This window comes from Crocodylus siamensis, chromosome 10 (assembly GCF_052110815.1).
Source record: "Crocodylus siamensis isolate JL-2025a chromosome 10, ASM5211081v1, whole genome shotgun sequence".
Classification (NCBI taxonomy): domain Eukaryota; kingdom Metazoa; phylum Chordata; order Crocodylia; family Crocodylidae; genus Crocodylus; species Crocodylus siamensis.
In genome coordinates, this window is record NC_143404.1 from 11760646 (window position 1) to 11781329 (window position 20684).

A 20684-nucleotide genomic window follows, 5' to 3' on the forward strand; every position below is an offset into this window, starting at 1 on the left:
TATTTTACTTTATTGTGCTGAAATTTATCAGAGTCCAGTAAGGGACATAGATAAGGCTACTCCTTGCTTAATATCGTAGTTACCGTCTTGAAAAATGCGACTTAAAGTGAAACGATGTTAAGTGAATCCACAGTAGTTACTGACTAGTAGGCAGCGGCCAAACAACTTCATAATCGAACATTGCACGACTTTAAACAAGTATGTTCTCTAATAGATCAGCGATGTAATAACGGCACAGCATTAACCAGGACAACATTAAGTGAGGAGTACCTGTACCTACAAGGTTGGTGCTGTAACCTGGAGCCCAGAGTTAGGTGCCTCAGCTCCCTATGCATGGGGAGAGTTATGCAGCTCAAAAAGGGATCCAGAACAGCCAGCATGCTGATGCTAGTCAATAGGAAATGCTGAGAACCTAGCTGTACCTAAGATGCCACCCTCCCAGCTCTAAAGAGCCTGAGTGAGGGCTGCAGGCTGATTCCTCTGTCCACCAGGAAGCTAGAGCCTGGCATTCTCTCCAACACACTTTGCCTAAACAGGGCTTACCGTTCTCGTTTAAGAGGTGTTGGGGGAGGAGGTGGTCACAGCATTTTATGTAATGGACTTTTGGTTTGGGGACTTACACAGGAAGCAGGAAACAGGTTTAGGGCCCTCCTCAACTGGAGGTCTATTTATCCATTATACGATCCAGAAGTGTAGCAGGGAGCAGAACTCAGGTGGGTTCTCTAATCACTACGCTACAGGGTCATGCTCCCCTTTAGCACTTTCTCTCTAGCCACGGGTATCTTGCTCTCCTTTCTGCATAATAGCCTAACACGAATTGAAGAGGCATGGGGAGCCTCTACCAGTCTCGTTTATATTCTGGTGGGTGGGACTCTCTCCTGGGACGTAAGCATTGTGGGTTTAAACCCCTCAGGCTGAGAAGGGACATGGATATGGGTCTCCTTCCTCCTGTACAAGTACTTTACCTAGTCAGCTATTGTATGAAAGGTGGGAGTAGTAGCACCCCCCACCCCCAGGCATCTTCCTGTGTAGCTATATCTTGAGACGAATATATGTTAAGCATGCTCTTAAAAGACCAATGGGATTAGGGCCCCCAGGGGATCCAGGCACCTCTCTGCTGAGTTTCTGGCTTCTGGACAGGTGTTGGGTAACTAGCTCCTCAGATTAGGCAAGTTCTGGGCTCAATTGCAGGTGCCCAGAAAACTTTCAGGGCAAACAGAAAGGTCCTGCAAATGTAGGTGCCTCCAGGATCAGGCAGCAACTGAACAGTGGATTTTTTGGTCACTATTTTTATATTAACTGCCTGAGCCCAACTGAGTCCCATCTTAGATGACTTAATCTAACCTAAAAGCTCTCGCCTCATAAAAGCACAAAATAAGGAAAATAGCATCTTTACATAAAATAGGGTTTCCATAGTATTATGAAAAGTGATGCTTGATTGTCTATTACCCTGCACCATGGTCAGCAGTTATATCAGTGCAATAAAGGTACAAGGCTCTAGTGACACAAAGTACCATCTACCTGGCAGTCCCACTGCTCTGGTGTAACTGCCAACCCACGGCACAGTATAATGGACTGGGGTATAACCACAGGAATTTCTATCCCATGGAAAGACATATTCAGGTTGACTTGCTTTTTAGCCTGTGTTTCTAACACCATCTACTGAGGTCAGTTGATGGCATAGATCATGTTTTACAGTGTTTTCTTTCATCTATTCACAGCCCAAATAGTCTCTTGTATATAGCAGATTAAGATCCTAAGCCCTGCCAATTTACCCACATGTTCCTTCAAACTGACCTTCTGATACATAAGTAGAGCTGTGTAAAACAACTACTGAGAAAAATCATCATTTTTCCAATTTTGCTAAAAAGAAAAATAGTTTGTGCCTTTGTTTTATATTTGGACAACATGGTTAAGTTTTTTTCCAGGGTGAACACATAAAAATATTATGTTTAGATGCAGTGAAAGTGTCTTTCCTTGATATTTGACAAAAGAGTTTTAGAAAAACATATTTAAGTTGATTTTTTAAAAACAATTCCATCATAAAGTCACTGAACAAAACAATTCTTGCACAAAGTTTCATTGATATAGTACAAAATTTGCAGATTTCAAATCTCTGGTATTTTACTGCTTTGTTCCATATTTTATTTCATGATTTTCCCCTTTGAACACTTCCATACTTTGTGCAATTTCCTTATTGCAATAAAACATACTATAAATTGGCAATGGATATCACACGTACTGTTTCCAGCAGTTCTGAGACAAACTAAATCCCGAGTCTGCAATCATTTATAATCAGGCTTAGGTACTGATCCAGTGCACTTTGAGGTCAGGGAAAAGAATCGTGCTGACATCAGTGAACATCAGATCAGACCCACAGAACTCAATTCTGCAAACTGCTTAACTCCGTTTAAGTCAGCTGCACTTGAGCTTCCAGGATCAAGCCTAAATCCAGATCCTCAAAGGCTTGTGGATGCATAACTCCCATTAAAAGCAGCAAGAACTAAATGCATAAATACCTCTAAGGGTCTGGACCTTAGTGCTTACACAGTAAATTATTTAATCAATATTTTGTAGTGAAAAATACTGAGGCCCCAATTTTGCTATAACACTTATGCATATGAGTTTAATGGAAGCGCTCACATCACATGCACAAGTATTTCCATGCAAGACTCAGGACATAGTACGGTAATATTGTGAGCACTGGCCCTAAATAGGATAAAACACCGTGGTTTATTACTTACAGGTAAGGTATTTCACATATATAGTCAATGATTTCTGTACTGTATATACCAGTACATTATTTTACTCATTTAAATTTAGCACACTAGAACGGTTCTATTTCCCATATAGAAATAATTGTTTTAAATGCAACTTGATACACTATACAAAGTGTATCACACCTGTAAAAACTGGGCCAGTTTGTACTTTCAACATATGTTACATAGTTCACTGTACTTTTGAAATACAGGAGGCAACAAAGTATTTTTAATTAATTACTACTGGCCATTTTTGGAATATATTTCATAGGTGGCAGTTGTTAGCATACAATATATATGTTGGAGTCATAATCAATGCTATCAAACAAACAATGGAAAGGCTTTTTTCCCTGGAGATTGGCTTGTGGCATGAGCATTGCTGGAATATGGTACAGAACTTTTTTTTTAGTAGTAAGCACCAATTAGAATATTAGCAGGGTTCTGGCAGCCTGCAAGTTGAATTAATTGATTTAAAAGGAGCAGAAGGTGCTTCCCAAAAGTACTGAACTTCTTGCAGGGGCAGGGCCAAAATATAGCACTGTGAAGGATCTAATATCATTCACCTTTGAGAGCTTAGTTTTGCTCCTTTTTCAATGGATTGAGCTCTTAAAGTGATATTTCACTTCCTACATCCATGGGGATATTTCTCCATCTTGGGTGAATTCAAAGTAACCCACAAATTCAAAATGAAATACACTTAGCAGGCAGCAGTACTCTTCAAGTCAGGGTATTCACCTCTGTCACTTTCAAAAAGCCTGAAAAATCAGCGACCACATTCCCGTGAGTCAGCATAGCACCTTTGGGGTTCCCTGGAAACAGATAGAGATAAAGAACACACCTTTAATAGAAAAGTCTATAGTAAATTTCCAAAAGTTTCTAAGACACAGAACCACTAACATTTTTTCAGCTTCTCTTCCCAAATCTTAAAATATGTCATTTTCACAAATGAACTGTTTCTGTGCACTAAAACACATTAGTGCGCATTACATTATTTCAATTTAAATACAGAGCACACCACCAGCAGAGCTTCAATGTCAATCTTTTAGATGGGGTTTTGTGAATCAGCCAGCAAATCAAAAGATTTATGGATGAATTGCAACTTTTTATCAAAAGTGTTATAGTAAAAGAATAGGTCATGCTTTCATAAAAAGTTTTCTTCTACAGACCAGCTTAACATTCTCTAATAGGATTACATGTTGCAGAAGCTATCACAATCAATGAGACCATTTAGAAAAGGTACATAAGGAAAAGTATTAGAATAAGTCTTTGTAAGTTTGCAGCTACTCAAAATACCATTTGACACAAGGAGAGCAGTCATCTAGATTTTGGCTGAGAATTACCTATAGAACAATTGTACCTAACTTTTGGAGTTTCTCTGGAAGATCACTCATACTGTGGTTACCACCTTTCCTAAATAAGTGTGAGCTATTTCACAATTGCTTCAATAGCAATTCTGGTGATCACAGCAACATGGAGATTACTCAGTGACACATGTCACCTCTGAGTTGTTAGCAGCCCTCTCATCCCAGGGCAAAGAGATGTAATGCACAATAGTAGCTGGAGTAGAGAAGGGACAGCCCAGCCTTGTGTTGTTAGCAGCCAGGTTAGGACATGTTCTTTGTGTCTCAACACCAACCCTCTTCATCACCACCCCAGGACCTATCCAAGGAGCAAAATGTTAATTAGAGTAAGGATGGCAGAACTAGGCCCTATTTCCTCAGCCCTGCCCCCACAAGATATTTTATGTGGATTGTGTTTTTTCAACAAAAAACACAATATTGTAGTTCCTGAGACTGTGGGAGTAAAACTAGCTCTTAAAGAAGGCTTCCCTTTTTAAACAGACTACATTGAGCTGTGTCATGTAACAGGTGGATCATGAATTAAACCTTGCCTTGTGCAATCCCATTGAAATTAATGGGCCTGTCCAAGATATAAGTCAGGCAGAATTTAACCAAGGGATAAATATATTATGTCCTTCAAACGTGTGTGTGTGTGTGTGTGTGTGTGTGTGTGTGTGTGTGCAAGTGTGTCAGGATGGGGGGACAGAGGGATGTCAAGGTGGTTTATGGGGTTAATGTATTTGGCCAAGTTCTAAATAGAGAAGTAAATTTGAGTTCCTACTGAAATCACAGACTAATGATACCATCCTAGTCCCCACCGATTTGGGCATACATCCATATCAGAAAAACCCCACTCACTTTGGCTTTATGTGCCATCACTGGCCAGAAATAGTGTGGGACTGAAATCAATTAACAAAAGAGTGTGAATAAGGGTATCTAGTTTTTATTCCTTAATTTCAGACACGCAATTCACCCAACAAATAAAATAATTAAATGACTCCTGAACACAACATTTTTACTTCTTCAGGTATTTATTGGAATAAAACAAACTTATACAGTATTTTAGTAAGTGTCTAAACATATCACCCCCAGCTCTCACAAATAAGTATATGACACAGAGATAGTTCTAAAAGTTGGACTATTTGCTGTAACATGCGCTCATCTGATTTCATAATCCACCGTTAGGAAAACAGCAGACCCTTCTTGTGCCAGTAACTGGTCCAGTGGATCAGGTAGGCTCTCAACAACTCCGTGGTCATGTGAATCTAGACCTAAAAAGAATCCTCTGATCCAAGCTAAACAGCAGATGTCCACTGGAGATCCACATATTGCTTATGTGATTTATAGTCATCTTACCAAAAGTTCTTCCATAATATTGCATTCATAAGTTCTTCCTGAAGTCATGAGTCTATTCATCCAGTTTCCATTTCACACCATCTAAGAGGAAGTACTTTCCTATCTTCCGAGATTTTTTTTTCCCTGTGAATGATATTTTCAAAACAACCTTTGGAAATTCTTCATTCTCTATTACCTCACTAATATGTATTCCTAAATTATAGATCCCAACCATGTGAAGTATTTTTCTTCCGGTAACTTGCCAGAAATCTTATGGCACCTAGAATAAATAATTTTAAGTTCTGAAAGAACTAATTCTGAAGTTTTTCACTGTACTTTCAGATGATCCAGGACATCAGCCAGAATTACTCCAACCACCATTATTTGTTTGATATTCTAGAACAGGGGTAGGCAAGGTTTTTTGGCAGGAGTGCCGAAAAAACCACAATGTCTACCTTGGAAGGTGCCAGAGTGCCAGCATGCCGGAAAAACAAAAGGGAAGGGGGGTGGTACATGGCAGGATGCACTCCATATTAATATATTTAATAATCATAAATGTTGCCTTTGTTGTTGTGTATTCCTTTTTTGTTGAGCATGTTGCAATGAGAAAGAAAAAAGAGACAAATAAGAGAAAAAGGAGAGAGAGAGAGAAAGAAAAAGGAGAGCAGAGAGAGAACCAGACTCACACATATGCACACAGAGGACCACGTGCACAAACACAGAGAACCAGAACACACACAGAACCAGACACGTGTGCGCACAGAGACACACAGAACTCGACACGAGTGCACGCAGACACACAGAACCAGATGCCCGGGTACACGGAGCCGGGCTCCTGAGCCACTGGACAAAGTCTGACCCAACAATGCCCTGGTCCTGCCAGAGCTCCTGTGCTTCCCGGGGAGCCAGCCCCCAGGCTGCAGCGCAGTTGGCCGAGGCCCTGGCCCAGAGCCGGCCTATCAGCCCAACCACGCACCCTGCACAGCTAAGCCCACAAAAGGTGTGGTGCTCCTGGCAAAGGGCAGCCCCAGCCTCATCCTGGTGTGGGGCTGGGCTGGGGCTGGGCTCGGAGTGGGTGGGAGTCAGGCAGGCTCAGCTGCAAGCCCTGCCGCAAGCAGCCTGGGCCCCGTGGTTGGCAGCAGCTACCAGAGCCTGGGCCAGCTGCAGCCGGGAGGCTGCAAACAGCTGCTCCAGGGTATGGCATAAGCTCCATACTGGTGGGTGCATGCGTGCCTCAGAGAAGATGGCGGGGATAGGGCCTGAGGCAGCACAGCCCTCCTGCTGTCTGCTCTGAGGTGTGCATGCAGTCGCTGCCAGCATGGAGCTGATGCCGGGGCTGTGGAGCCTGGCTGGCTACAAACAGCTGCTCCGGGCTCCAGAGCCCAGTCATCGGCTCTGTGCTGGCAGCGGGGGAGACGCCGGGGGTTGCGCTGCCTTAGGCTGCTCCCCCACCGTCGCTCTGAGGTGCGCGTGCACCTGCCAGTATGGAGCTAATGCCGGAGCCCAGAGCAGATGTTTCCAGCCTTCTGGCTGCAACTGGCCCAGGCTCTGGGTAGCTGCTGCCAACCATGGAGCCTGCTCTGCTTGCAGCAGGGCTTGCAGCCACCCAGCTGCCTGCTGGGAGTAGCCTGGGCTTCGTGGCTGGCAGCAGCTGCCTAGAAGCCAGGCTGGCAGTGGTGTGCTGAGCAAAATGGCCTTGTATGCCATGCTTGGCACATGTGCCGGGGGTTGCTGACCCCTGTTCTAGAAGCGTAGCAGAGTTCAAGATCCTTGAGAATTTGTGACTGCAAATATCAGAGAAGAGCACCAGTTTTCAGAATCTTCATTCAATAATTACTGACGTGTTGGTGTTGATTCTGCGTTGCTTCAAGATCAGGATTATAAAATATCAGTAGTATCCCTCATTATGGAGGGAATCATGAGCTATTCATAATATCAACTTATTTTATCTTTTTTTTTACATTAACAACAAATTCATGAATGTATCTTCTTTTTGGATTTGCTTCACAGAGATAAACAGTTCAAAATAGTTTCAGAATAGCACAGCCATTGAGACACTGAGGAATGTCAGCAATGACAGCTGATTCCAATCCATTAATTATTAACTATAAGAGTTTTCCTGTGCCGCTTCAGTGTGGAACGTGTTCGATACTTCTCACATGCACAAAAGGAATCTTACTGATATCACTGAATGCATCTGTTCTAACACTGAATTCCCTTCCACTGCTTCATGAATGGTGTGACCTATAGTCACTTGTAAGCAGCTGTAAATAACTGCTTATACAAAGCTGGTATCCATGAGTTACTTGTGCACGCTGCTGAACCATGAAAACCTCATAAACATCCAATTTGCCTCCAAAGAAACCCCAATGTGCTCTGTTGGAGACAGACTTTTTGGAACATTAGTCACTGGTCTGTCCTCAAAAAATCGAAGGACAGTTTTCAGAGCAAATCAATATACGTAGTTGCATAATGATGTTCTATGCACATTTTCATTTTTAGCAACAGCCATTGCCTCAAGCTGGGTCATGGTGACGCTAAATACAACAATGAAGTGAGGCCCTTTTCTAACACAAGTTCAAATATTGGAGTCAACACCTCTCATCCCTTTGTGAGATAATTTGACACATCTGATCCTATGAATGACAAAACAGCATATTAAAAATTAACTCCCGAGTTTATTAATAAACAACCACAATATGTTTTTAAACCTAAAAACATGGAAGTAATTAATTTTTTCTATAAATAGTGGTTTCAAGACACAGAAGGCATTTTTTAAAGCTTTATCTAAAAATACGTTTTTAAAAATGCTTGACACTGTCTCAACAGTCATTACATATCATTATACCTATATTATCCTGGGGCCCAATTTGGGCCAGGTACTTCCACCTTAATGCTTAAAAATCCCAGGAGTACTACCATCACCCGGTAAAATTGTCAGGTAGATTAACCCTGCAGGGAAACTTCAGACAGGATGCACAAGAGGATGCATAGGTGACGGGTTTGGGGGTTATAAGGAATGTGGACCATGACCTCTAGAAGTGCTCAGGCTGAAGGTGACTGGCAGAGTTTGAAATGTCAAGTTTAGGGGGCCTTTCATTTGCCCTCTTAGTCCACATACAGACATTCGGTTTCTCCTGGGAGAGCTGCTCCTCCCCTATGAGAAACTATGAGTGTACAGATGTTCAAGATTTTTCTCCCAAAGCAAAAATGGTTGTACCAGGAGAAAAATAACCTGGGAACAACCAAGGTTAAATTGCTGTCAGGAGAGTTTCTGTGTCTGTACACGTTCTCTTCTGAGAGAAGCCACAGCAGTCCTCTGGCATCTCAGGGTACTTCTACTCCCACCCCTCCCAGGAAAAGTATGTCACTCGCTGGACTCCGCTGCTTCAGCTGAGCAGGAAGCATAACACCCCACCTTGACAATACCACATTCCACAGGCTGACCTTGAGCAGTCTGGGTCAGCCAATCAGGGCTGCTTTGTGCACTGCTGCCATCTGTCTTCAGGCTAACTAAGGGAGCCTGCAGAGCACACTGAGATGCATGAACAGAGGCCCCTTGGCTGTGCAGTGTCTTAAGATAAGTTTTTCTGCCAGGAAAACAAACCTGGGGTAATTCTCCCAGATCATTTGATTGTGCGTACAACAGTCTAAGGTGCGTGTTTTTCTGTCACGCTCCTCAGCAGAGCTTCAGGTCTGAACCTACTCAAATACCAATAGGCATTTCCCACGTTTACTTTTCCTCTTCTGTCCAGAATAAACCACTATGTGGCATAAAAAGTATCTGAAAACAGTAAGTGACAATAAAGGAATGATTTCCCCTAGATTTTCTTCACTCTAAAACCCCACATAAACCTAGAATGCCGCCAATTCCTGGACTAATTCTACTGCCACTGGAGCCTTTGAGAGCTCTCTCAGCAAGGAAGCAGTAATAGTTCTTCCTTTAGTTGCTGTACTAGCCCAAGGAGGCACTTTTTGCTTCTGAAGTTGTGAACACCTTCACAGGGGGAAGGTTGGTGTAGATCCTGAGTTGCCCAGAGGCTTATCGCTGAGAAGAAAAATACTTTAGTCCCCTGCATGGGAGCTGAATAAGCTGGATCTTCAACATCCTCAACTCAGAGCGCAGCAAAATCAGATTTTCTACTTGGATATAGTGTGCTATTTTACCACTGGTCTTTTAGGCTAGTCTACAAGACCCCTTTCTGAGGTACAATGGATGCCAGTAAAGGGTAAGCAAAGGCCATGAAATAATATTGACTTTGCAGTGGTACATTGATATTTGGAAAGCACACCCCAGTAGGTATTTATATGATCTTGCAGCCAGTCTTTACTTAAGGATACCCGTTGCACGATTTGTATGGAACCACAAAACTTTCTTTCTTACTATGCGCTTGTTTGTGTACTCTGTGATGCAGAAAAGCCCAGGCAGTTTCTCAAACCAAAACACAAATGATTCAGGAAATTTGCCTTTTGGAAGATTTAGAAAAATCGAGTACTGTACTTAGAACTGATAAATGAGCCCATTTACCTGTTCTGCAATACAAGTCTTTCCCAGTAGGTGGTAGGCTAACAAGCCAGTCTCTTGCACAGACTGCTTCCTAAGCTGATTAAACAACAGGAAATTTCCTTCTCAGATGTCCCACCAGACAGTAATTAAATTTCAAAAGATGACTCTCATCTGGCTAACATAACAGTGGCCATTTTGCAGATGCTAGAGGATAGTATAAGGTGGCAGGCAACCCTGAGAACAGACGGATGTGGACAGAATAGAAGTACTTTGATCAGTACTTAAGAAATAATGAACTTTCTGGAAAGTACTCCCCCTCCGTAGACAAATGCTGCACATTATGATATGTTTTCAGACTGGTGCTTGAAGAGCACTTGTGGAAAAGCATTGAATTCACGTTTGTATTTTGGCTTGCCTTTAAGTAATGGTTTATAATGTTTTTATGTCATGATGCATTCAGGGATTAAGTGTCAGCTAGGCTTTCTATTTCTTACATCTGTAGAAAGAAACAATCAACCAACAGGTCCATAGATATACTGCAAAATGAGAAACAATGCAGTGCCCAAGGAGGCATGGACAGAACATTTCTTTGCAATTGTAAAATCACATTGCCAAGATATATATTTTGTTGAATGCCAGAGAACAAAATTTGTATTTTCATTCCAGTCTAATCAGACTTGTAATATGCATGTTACATTTTCATACACACAGATAACTGGGTTTTTTTTAAATATGTAAACTATCTCTCACGGCCGTATCAGTATGACAGTTAATGCATACTGCATGAGCTGTTATTAAGAGTGTTTTTGATTAATGTAATAAATGTACCACATTTAAAATGCTGTTACCTGTAGTGCCGCTAGTAAAACAGACAATTGATAGATCTTCTGGTCGAGGAGGCTAGAAAAACACAAGGAAAACAAGAGACTTACAAGGTCACATCAAAAATTATAGGGTCAATCACAGCAGTGAATTAGCCTTTGTACTCGTTTATCATACCAATCCAATTTCAACCCCGTTAGATAAAGTTTCTATTGTATGAGTCTCTCAATAGGCAGTAAATAGATTCTTGGTGTATACTCTCTCTTTTCTCCTGGGTTTTACTCTAGGTGTGTTAAGGAGCATGCTTTAATGTGGTTAGTCCGTCATGCAAGATCCTTGCCTAGGGAACATGCTATACTCCTTAATTAAAAAAGAAAAAAACCCAACCCATAGCCCTTAAGCATCTGCAGTGCAGCAATCTGAGTTACTAATTAAAATAGTATCCATCAAGAATTAGGCCCCTTTTGTTGTTTGGAAAAGCATTTAAAGCTACTGCTCTGGTTTTCATCAGCTCTGTTATTTAATAAGCATCTGATAACTGGGATGAACATAGGATTGCCAACACACTCTTCTCCTCAAGTATCCTCTGCTTGCTTGCCCCATGTTATGTTCTGTAAGTCGCACGGATGTGTTTCTTTCTTCTAACTGGTGAACAATCAAAATAATAAACAGTACTTTTATTGTGCTAATTTTTTGCCAGGATGATTATAGGGGACAAAATAACATTTGGGACAGTTTTGGGATTTCCAAGCATTGTCATGCTTACTTAGAAGCATAAATAATTTGACCATGGGATATGACTACATTCTCCATTTTAACAGTAAAATTACTGGGAAATCACATCTTTGCTCTTCATCCAGTCTTAATCTACACATTGAAGTTAAGATTTTCAAATATTGTCTCTCAGGCAGCAACATGCTTGAGCATGGCACACCCCCACTTCAGCTTATACACAGCAAATGGGAAAATGAAGTGGTGAAACTACAGCAAGGGCATTCTCATCATTGTCCTTGAAGCCTCTCTCCTCAGCGTATTTGAGAGCAGCTGTGGGGGGACGTTCCAGAGACACATTTTTGGCATGGCTGGGCAGGCCAGGTTCAAAAAATGTCCCTTCCTGATCTCTCCAGGGACACTGTGTAGGCATGTTTGGGTCCCTCTGTAATTAGAGGCTAACTTTCAGAGCTACCAACAGACCTTCCTCTGCATTTTAAATCAGCAGTAGCTGTAAGAGCTGAGGATTTCTAAAATCCAGCCTGATGTGAGTTGGGGTGCATCTGTAAAAAAGGTGTCCACTTTTGAAAATCTGGAAATGCTCAACATGCTGAGTCTTAGGAAATATGCACCAGCGGGTTCTCCAGATTCTGAAGGGGAAAAATCCACCCAGGGTGCATTGGTTAAGCTAGGCTAATACCACTTTAAATCAATGTGACTTAGCATTAGAATTTAATCAGGCTGCAGAAAGCACACTGTGCAGGGATGACACACGTCACCTTACGCTCGATCAGGAGATAACACATGACAGTGCTGCAGCCAACCATTGCAAGCTGCTGCTTCGCATTACTGTTTCTTTTCCGAAGGAACACTGACGATGAGTTGATGTGATATGGAATCAGAGATAGTGTCACTAAAGCCATGAAAAGGACTTGCAACGCTGCTGCACAGAACACAAAATCCTCTTCCAATATAATTCTGTAATTGCTTTTTCAGGGTCTGGTCCTACACTATTGTTTTCAATAGCATAGGCCTATAGAATGAAGCCACTCATGTGCATGAGTATTTGCAGGGCCTGTCCCTTATTTGTTTCAGGAAAGATATCTCAACAAGAATACAACAGCCAAACACCGCTGCTTTATTCCCAGCACTATTAGTGACAATATGCTAAGTAATTTAAATGCTAATGTCAGGAAAATAAGGGATTTTACAATAAGGAGAAGTTGACTTTGTGCAGTGAGTCCCTTGGAGAGAAGAGTTATAAAAGCAGTTCTCCAATAAGAACTTACACTAAAGTCATAGTTATATACTGGATTTGCAGGACTGAAGGAGGAGGGATCTGTATTAAGTTTCTACCTTCCGCAGCATTTTTATTATAAAATGATTAGAGATGTCTATATGCAGATCACAAAGATGGGTTCCAGCATCGCAGGGAAAGTCTTGTTGCCCTCACATAAGGTACTCCAAAGTTTTGCCTGAGTAAGGATTCCAGGTACAAAGACTCAATCAATATTGTTAAGGTCATTAAATTCATTGTAGCCTGCACTGTTATTCTGTGCTTTGATTTATAATTAATTAAATGCACACGGATAAATCCTTACTTCATTTGGACAGTTCATACAACCCAAATATGGATCTGAAAATGTGGAAGAACAAAAGGAGGAGCAATAAGTGGGAGCTGTTGGTTTGCATTGGACACACTTAATGAATATTCTTGGGGCCTGATTCAAACCCCAGTGAAGTCAGCAGCGTAGGCCTGCTTGAAGTTTTTTTCCCTTCAAGAGGGTTTTTATTTTTCCCTAACAAGAAAAGACTCTTTGAATAAAACACAAAGTTTACTGTAACCTGTAACTGTAATCTCAGCCTAGGGCAGCCAGTCAGCCCCAACAAAAAACCTACTCCAAATTGGCCAGCTGGCACATCATCCTACCTAGTCAAAGCCAGCACACCCCCAAGCCAAACCTTAAACCCTAACTGTTTTATTAGCCAAGGTCCACAAGAACCAGCCTCAATTCCAGCAGCAAAGAGGCAAGGGTGCTATCCTTTTTTTAAAATGATAGTTAACCTGCTCTCTAAAAATGACACCACTATATGAATGTAATTCCTGAAATTTGAAGTCTGAAGTAATGAACTTTTAGCAGATGTGTAAAGATGATTAACCTAATTTACCTTGCTTATTTCTTTACTTTGCATTCACAAATCTCTTTAAAGTACAGTGAAGGATCTGGTATTCTAAAATGCTTTTCTTGAGCTTCTGCAGTGCAGTCCCATTTAGCGTACTAGGCTAGAGTGTATGAAGCAAATAACATACATCTAAAAAATGGCAGTCCATCAATCAGAGCATGGGTGGAAAATAATGAAATCTTCACTATCTGTCACCTCCCTCTGAGGAATATTCTAGTCAGTACAGCAGGGCAAACTGAAGTCTTTCATTTCTGAAATGGGTTTACAGTAGTTATCTGCAAGTAAAAGCTGGAGACAAGAATGACTTGACTCACCACAGGGACATGCCGACTCTCACGGCCACAATCCTGGAATAATTAAATTAAGAAAAATTATTAGTACTCGCACCTGTGTGGGCCAACATGCTGATGAAACTGAGTATTAATAAAGGAAAAGGGACAGGAGCAGGAAAATGCTCTCTTGACATCTTTACAAGACGCAGTTTAAAAAAAGGCCTATTGGTAACAAGGGTGTAGAATAAAGTAAATGGAATAGAAGCAAAAACTTAGCTGATCTGAGCCCTTGCTAATAATAATTTATCTTTATCCATAATAAACTGTTTTTTGCATTCTTGCAACTCCTGGATGTCACCAAATAATATTTGAATTGATTCTTGCTGGGTCAGTTATTTAATTGGCAAGTGCAATCATTTGAACTCTGCCAGGATAATTCACTTAAAGCAGATTTAAAATTGCCTGGCTTCAGTGGCTGGTGACATCTTATCACTTACCGGGGAAGCGAGTCAAGAATTTCTGAAATTATGGATCCCCTTTTTGTTGGAAAGTAATATTAAGCAGCATCCTTTTATACTGCCTTGTTGCATGCTGTATCATATTAATAGGGTAGAAAAGAGGTTTTTGTTTGTCCTCTGGGGTACTGTACATTATCTTTGTGCCAAGCCACATGTCCCAGTATATACTGACTGGTTACAAGGGCACGTTAAAAGAGGGATAGAAACTGCACCTCCACTTCCTGCATGGACTGGATGCTCACTCCACATTTTTTCCCTCTTTCTTTCAGGTCCTTCTCAAAAGGGTCCATCAGAATGATAGACTTCAAGCCCGGTGTTTCTCTTTTCTCCACATGATCCAGTAGCACTCTGGCTTTATCTGGTTTATCACAAATTACTGTGGAAATATCAGCTGAGAAGAAAAAAAAACAAAAAACAGGAGTTTTCAAAAAACCTTTGTTTCAATCTAAACACTGGCTTCATAGTGATCACAAATCAGTCTTTGACATGTTGCATATTTCCCCCATTATATCTTGGAATTACCTATATTTTAATAAAAATGTTATATTTCATTTTAGTATTTAACCCTTGCTGTTATGAATCAATTCTTAACAGCATAGATGAGGACATTATGAAATCCATTGAATTTTAAAGGAAATGTTGGCTTGCAGCACAACGGACAGAGTGGCAGGTACAATTATTTCAGGATTTGGTTAAAAATATATCAAACCGGGGGGGGCGGAGAAAACTGTGAATGGTACAAAATTCCTGTTATAAAGAGGATATTTAAAAAATGGTAGCAGCCGAAATTATAAAAGGAACAGCAGAGTAACACTGAGCTAATAATCTTTGCTGGGTAGATCTTGTCAGTGTTTGACTGCTGTTGTGATCATGAACTATGCTGCAGCTACAGAAATCAAAGCAAAGCTCTCCGTCAGCCAACCTGAAATGCCTTCTGCAAACTGGAGCTCCCTTGGAGGTTTACGGGAAGGGGAGGTAAGGGAAAGGGGAGGGAGGACTTGGGCACAGGACTTTGTGGGCACAGGACTTTTGTAACATGTAAAGGTGCAGTGCAAGGACAGTATGCAAAAGATAAAAGTTGGTTTAAAAAGAACAAACTGATAGGATTTAATCTTCAAGCTGCAGAAACAGTTAATTACACACTGACATCTTATATCAACGCAGGATCTGGCCCATTGTTTACATACATATACAAATTAAAGTAGACTTCAGATGTCTTGAGGAAAATGAGGAAAATCGGTGTGTTCAGATTCTCATTTTTCTTATTGAATATAAAGCTATGTGACATTAAAAATCTGTGCTGCTCTTCTACATTTGTATATCTTAGATTGGCCCTTAAAAACAATCATATAGACTGGGAAGAAAACAAAGTTTTTCCATTTTGCTTTTGCTATCCTAAATCCTAATCTCATGAAGCACTTAAGAAGCAGCTTAACTTTGAGCATGAGACTTTAGTGCTTATAGCTAAGCATGTGCTGAAGTGCTTCTGCTCAAGACATGTTCTTTTTGTAGGAAGTGTCTCATTTTTATGGGAATGCTGAGTTACATGATGGCATAGACCCTGCCATGCAAGAGAACCCAGTAGATGAGGCAGAATGGCAAGATCCCAAATCCATAATGTTCCAAGTAAAAAAGCAAGGTTATTATGGGATAGGATCAATAATTTACACTACTTGATAGGAACAAAATAAGTAGAAATGTGCTCAAGTTGTAACACGGAAAGTATATGTGTTAGAATTTAGGAAAAACTTTAAAAAATTGACCTAGAATTCTTCAGCAGACAAGCAGCAAAGGAATGAAGAGCTGGATATGTATAAAACCTAGCTATTAGGGTTAAATCTAGGAATAATAAAATCAATCCTATCATTATATGCAAGGACATACTATATAAACCAGCTAAGATTACTTCCAGCCAGAATGATTCAATGAGTGAAAGCATCTTTCTTTGGGAAAACAGGAAAGAAAAGAAGCATTTGAACACCTGTTACCTGTATTGATAATGTAACGAATGGCTCCAGGCCCTAATGTATCATATAGGGGGACCACCACCATGGAATAGGTGTAGCAAGCCAGTTCAGAAATGATCCACTGGAATGAAATATTTAAAAAAGGCAGGGTGGGGTGAGGAGAGAAGGAGAGGAAGTGATTAAAACCACTTGATAGATTAAAAATTTAAGGCAAGATCAAAACTCAGTAATGTTAATGCTGCATAAGGTCAAACTAAAATCCCACCTCTGGACGGTTTTGTGCAAAGACTCCGATAAACTGGCTTGTTGATGGCTTGCATCCCTGTTGAAGTAATCCTGATCCCAAAGCTTCTGCTCTTTCAGCAACCTGGAAGCAGGAGAGAGAAAGAACAGATGAGAAAGAGGAATGTAATTAACTGAAAATGTCAATGAATTATACCCAGGTAGATGGGCTCCAGTATGAATTTTTGGGGTAATACATAATACTGGGACTCATCTCCTCCCCTCTAGCCAACAGAAATCTCATGACACTTTCAGTGTAGTGCTTTGAACATATTACAACCCTAACCATTCAATTCTACGTACATAAAACTCGCTGCATCAGTTTAACTTGTTGTAGTGCTTTTTAATTCTGGTCTGCGAGCTAATGAATAGCTTGTATTTCTCAATATAATACAGTATTTGGGGTAATATTGCACCACTGTCCCACACCAGAAATGATTGCATCCGTGTCTGATCACAGTCACATGCCCACTGAAGCACAAAGGAACTACAAGCATGAATAAACCAATCGGGATTGCACCCGAGCTTTGGAACTTGAAAAGGACGGATGTTTTGTACATTTGTAATATTAGTCATCACTAAGCTCTCAAACCTGCAGTGCGACAACTTAGTAGAAGCACAGAAGGATTACCGTAGATGTCGAAGGTCAGCCCCAAATGAAAAGAAGAGAATGGACAACCCGAACGTTACCAAGTTCCCTGTGGATCACGTGCACTTTTTGAGTTCTTTTTAAAAACAGTTACCTCTGGATGGAAAGGCTAAGAACTCTTGGCGAAAGGCTGAAAGAGATTCACAATAACCTCACCTCCTTATACGACAACCATTGGTAAGGCTGCTTGGGTTTCCTGAATCCTAGGCAGGGACCATTTTCTAAACAAAATAAACAAAAATTAAAAAGTTATGGGGGTCTCCGAGCCAAGAGCTAATGCACTGTACAGTGCCCTGAGCACTCAGCGTTCTGAAAATAAGCTATTTGTCGTTATCAAAGTCAATCCACGTTTCTCGGAGCCAGAGTTTAGGTAGGGCGCTGTCAAACTAAAAGTGAGACAATCCTACATAATGGAGGGTAGATTTGCAAGCTCCTAAAAGGACTATTTCAAGACTTTTTTCAAAAAAGCAGAGGTGGTGATAACACTGAAACATCTTTTTCCTAATTTAGTTTGACCTTTATTGTCTGGCAAATGCCTTCATGCCAATGTCACCTCCCACTGGATTAAAGGAGGGGCTGCCCTTTAAATTAAGCTTTGTGAAGAAAAAAAAAACTACTACTAGAAAAAATGGACTTCTACAAATGAGTGAAAGGCAAAGCCATATGCTTCACTGTGCAAAGGAGATGAGGATTTTGGATGTTATGCTTTTTCCCCTGTACTTCATCCCACATAATCCAGCTCTCTACTGAGGAATTTATGCTGCACAGCACCATATTGCATCGTGTAAAACAGTTACTACTTCACTGAGTGTGGTAGTGACGTTGAAAAAATAAGCATGTTTTGTTCAAATCATCAGCATTCCTCAAAAGGCATCATATACCTATGAACCTGCAGCAGGTTTGACCTAAATGCTATGAAAAGAAGCTGGAATTGCAAGTTCTTTGAGGCAGGGCATTTTGTCCTTGTACTACATCTAGCACAATTAGATCCTGGCCTATCACGTATATTGCTTGTAGTGGTAATAAGAACATAGACTGGATATTCTGAGATAATTAAATAAAAAGAATGAAGGCTTTTAGTGTACTTAATATAGACTTCATACATTATTCTAGGTGTCATTCAATTTAACTGAAATGCAATTACTTTTAAATACTTTTTCATATTTTCAATGTGGTGCAAAATTTTGTATTAAAAATGTATACATGTGCTGTAAAATTTATCAGGGGAAAAGGCATGGAAAATGTGGTCATTTGACATCTGGGAATATAGTGGAAGCTTTCAACATAATGCACAAAATATGGAAATCTTTGTAAAATGGCAGCTTAGCTTCCCAAGCACAGTTCTACAATATGGGGTGGATTCAGGCCCAAATTTTGCAGTATCATGGGGTTCGTGTGGCTTTGATGAGGACCTCCAGGGTATACGTGTCTTTCTGTGCATTTTCTGTCACACACATGCGCCTTTTTCTGGTTGTCTTTTCCTCAATTTATTACTCTCATATATAGATAACATAAATGACTTTTAAAGAGTGTTGCCTTAAATTTACAGAGAACGAAAGCCAGAGTCCATGACAATCGTTGTGATATGTCTATTTAAAATTTAAGTAAATATTATAAATGTAAATATTATATGGGAAACGGAATTGGAGTGATTTTGCCCAGGGCCTCAAACTGTAGTCTATGTAGGTATTAAGAGGCTGGAATTCACACTCCCAGTCCAAGATTTCTCAGATTCAAGACTCACATAATGAAAACCTGGGCTTACAAAGCCCCCTTCAATAAAGGTCAAACCCTTTCCCACTCTTTGATCCTTGTATCTCCTGCACAGATATTCTGAGGCTAGCAAGGAGACAAAAGAAACAGCTTGTACCTAAAGGCAGAGGCTGAAAAGGCAAAACCCAAGGAATTGTCATCTTCAGCTACTCCAGTTTGGCTCCTGTTGCCTTACTCAGACTAGTCCTGCCAACAAGGAAGTCACTGTTCAAACACAGGAAGACAGACAATGAATGCTCATTAATTCCTTTGCACACTAGGCATCTAAACTAGGGGCAGATGCTACACATAAACTGGTTTAAGTGGTTGGAAACTGGTTTAAACCTGTAAAGCAACAGAAGTTCTGTGCACATAAACTGCTTTCAAAATGGCCGAAACTGCTTTAAGATAAATTTGGATGGGTGTAGTATCAGACTTAACTGATGTAGGTTAAATCAGTTTATTGAACTTCTGTCCCAGATTCAAGTTAACTCACCCCCCCCCCCAGCATCCCAGGATGCTTTGCAACCCTGTACTGTCCTGTCTGCTCCAATGGACTGAGGCTGGCCATGTCCCCAGATGTTATAGAGCTGAGGCACAATGGGTGCTTATACACGAGCACGGAGACTTCTCCTATGAGCTGTAATTACAGCACGTTGGAGCAGACTCAATTAATCTCTGATGCGCTGTAATTACTGTGCTCCAGCCAGCCACCATGTCTTGTGTATCAGCGTCCCCACACTTCAAAATGGCAGTGGGGGCACTTGAACTAAAGCTTATTGAACGAGCTTAGTTCAAGTGCCCTCAACACCCTTTTTAAGTACGGGGACACTGATACACAAGCCGCTGTGGCCCTTTAATTACAGTGGTTCTCAGAGCCACGCTAATTAAAGCTCTGACCCCCACCCCACCTCTGGGGAATATGCAAAAGGCCTGGGCCTGTCAGCCCAGTGGGAACAGATACCCAGGCCCCCTTAGCCTCAGGGGGAAAAACCCCTGTGGTGGAAGTTTTTTGCTCCCTCCCTTGCAGCCCAGCAAGCCAGGCAGGGACCAGTGCAGCCCTGCCCCCTCCCTAGCGTCTGCCTCCTGGAGGGGGGTAACTTACCCCTCCCCAATCCCACCTGGCACTCACTCCCCCAGCCAGGGTCCAGGGGGTGGGGAGGGGAAGCCCCCACCCAGGAGCTTCTCGCTTGCCCTCTGCACCTCTGACCAGACTGGGATTGGCTCCGACCCACCCCCCTCCTCAGCCATCTACCTCCAAGGAGCTGAGGTCTGCCCAACATGGAGTGGGGAAGCACCCACTGGGAGGGGGCTTTTCTCTCCCTAACACAGCTCAAGCCAGCTCCTGCCCTTCCCCAGCCCTCTGCCTCCCAGAGTGGGGTGGGGAGAAGCAAGGGGGGAGCCCCCACCAGGGTGCTTTCCCCTCCATGGTGGGCAGACATGGGCTGGGGAGGCCTGCCCCTCTTGCAGGCAGAGAGCTAGAGAATGGTCAGGGCTTGGGTGATCCCAGCCCAGCTTGAGCTGGGGGGTGGGGGGCTGAAAAAATGCAGACCCATCAGTGGGGAGGCAGTGCAGGTTGGGGTGTG

General features: G+C 41.7%; 1 protein-coding gene across 6 annotated transcripts in view; it reads right to left on the reverse strand.

The window, feature by feature from the left end:
• ACSL6 (acyl-CoA synthetase long chain family member 6) overlaps positions 1-20684 on the reverse strand; it is a 106904-nt gene that overhangs the window by 29723 nt on the left and 56497 nt on the right. For all 6 annotated transcript variants that reach the window (XM_090064734.1, XM_090064732.1, XM_090064730.1 and 3 more), the window contains exons 4-10: positions 17503-17567; positions 16681-16782; positions 16437-16536; positions 14661-14839; positions 13973-14005; positions 10790-10841; positions 3495-3568 (exon numbers count right to left, since the gene is read on the reverse strand). In XM_090064734.1, the coding sequence (XP_089920860.1) occupies positions 3495-3568; positions 10790-10841; positions 13973-14005; positions 14661-14839; positions 16437-16536; positions 16681-16782; positions 17503-17567 (605 nt within the window). The remainder of the gene's footprint in view (positions 1-3494; positions 3569-10789; positions 10842-13972; positions 14006-14660; positions 14840-16436; positions 16537-16680; positions 16783-17502; positions 17568-20684) is intronic.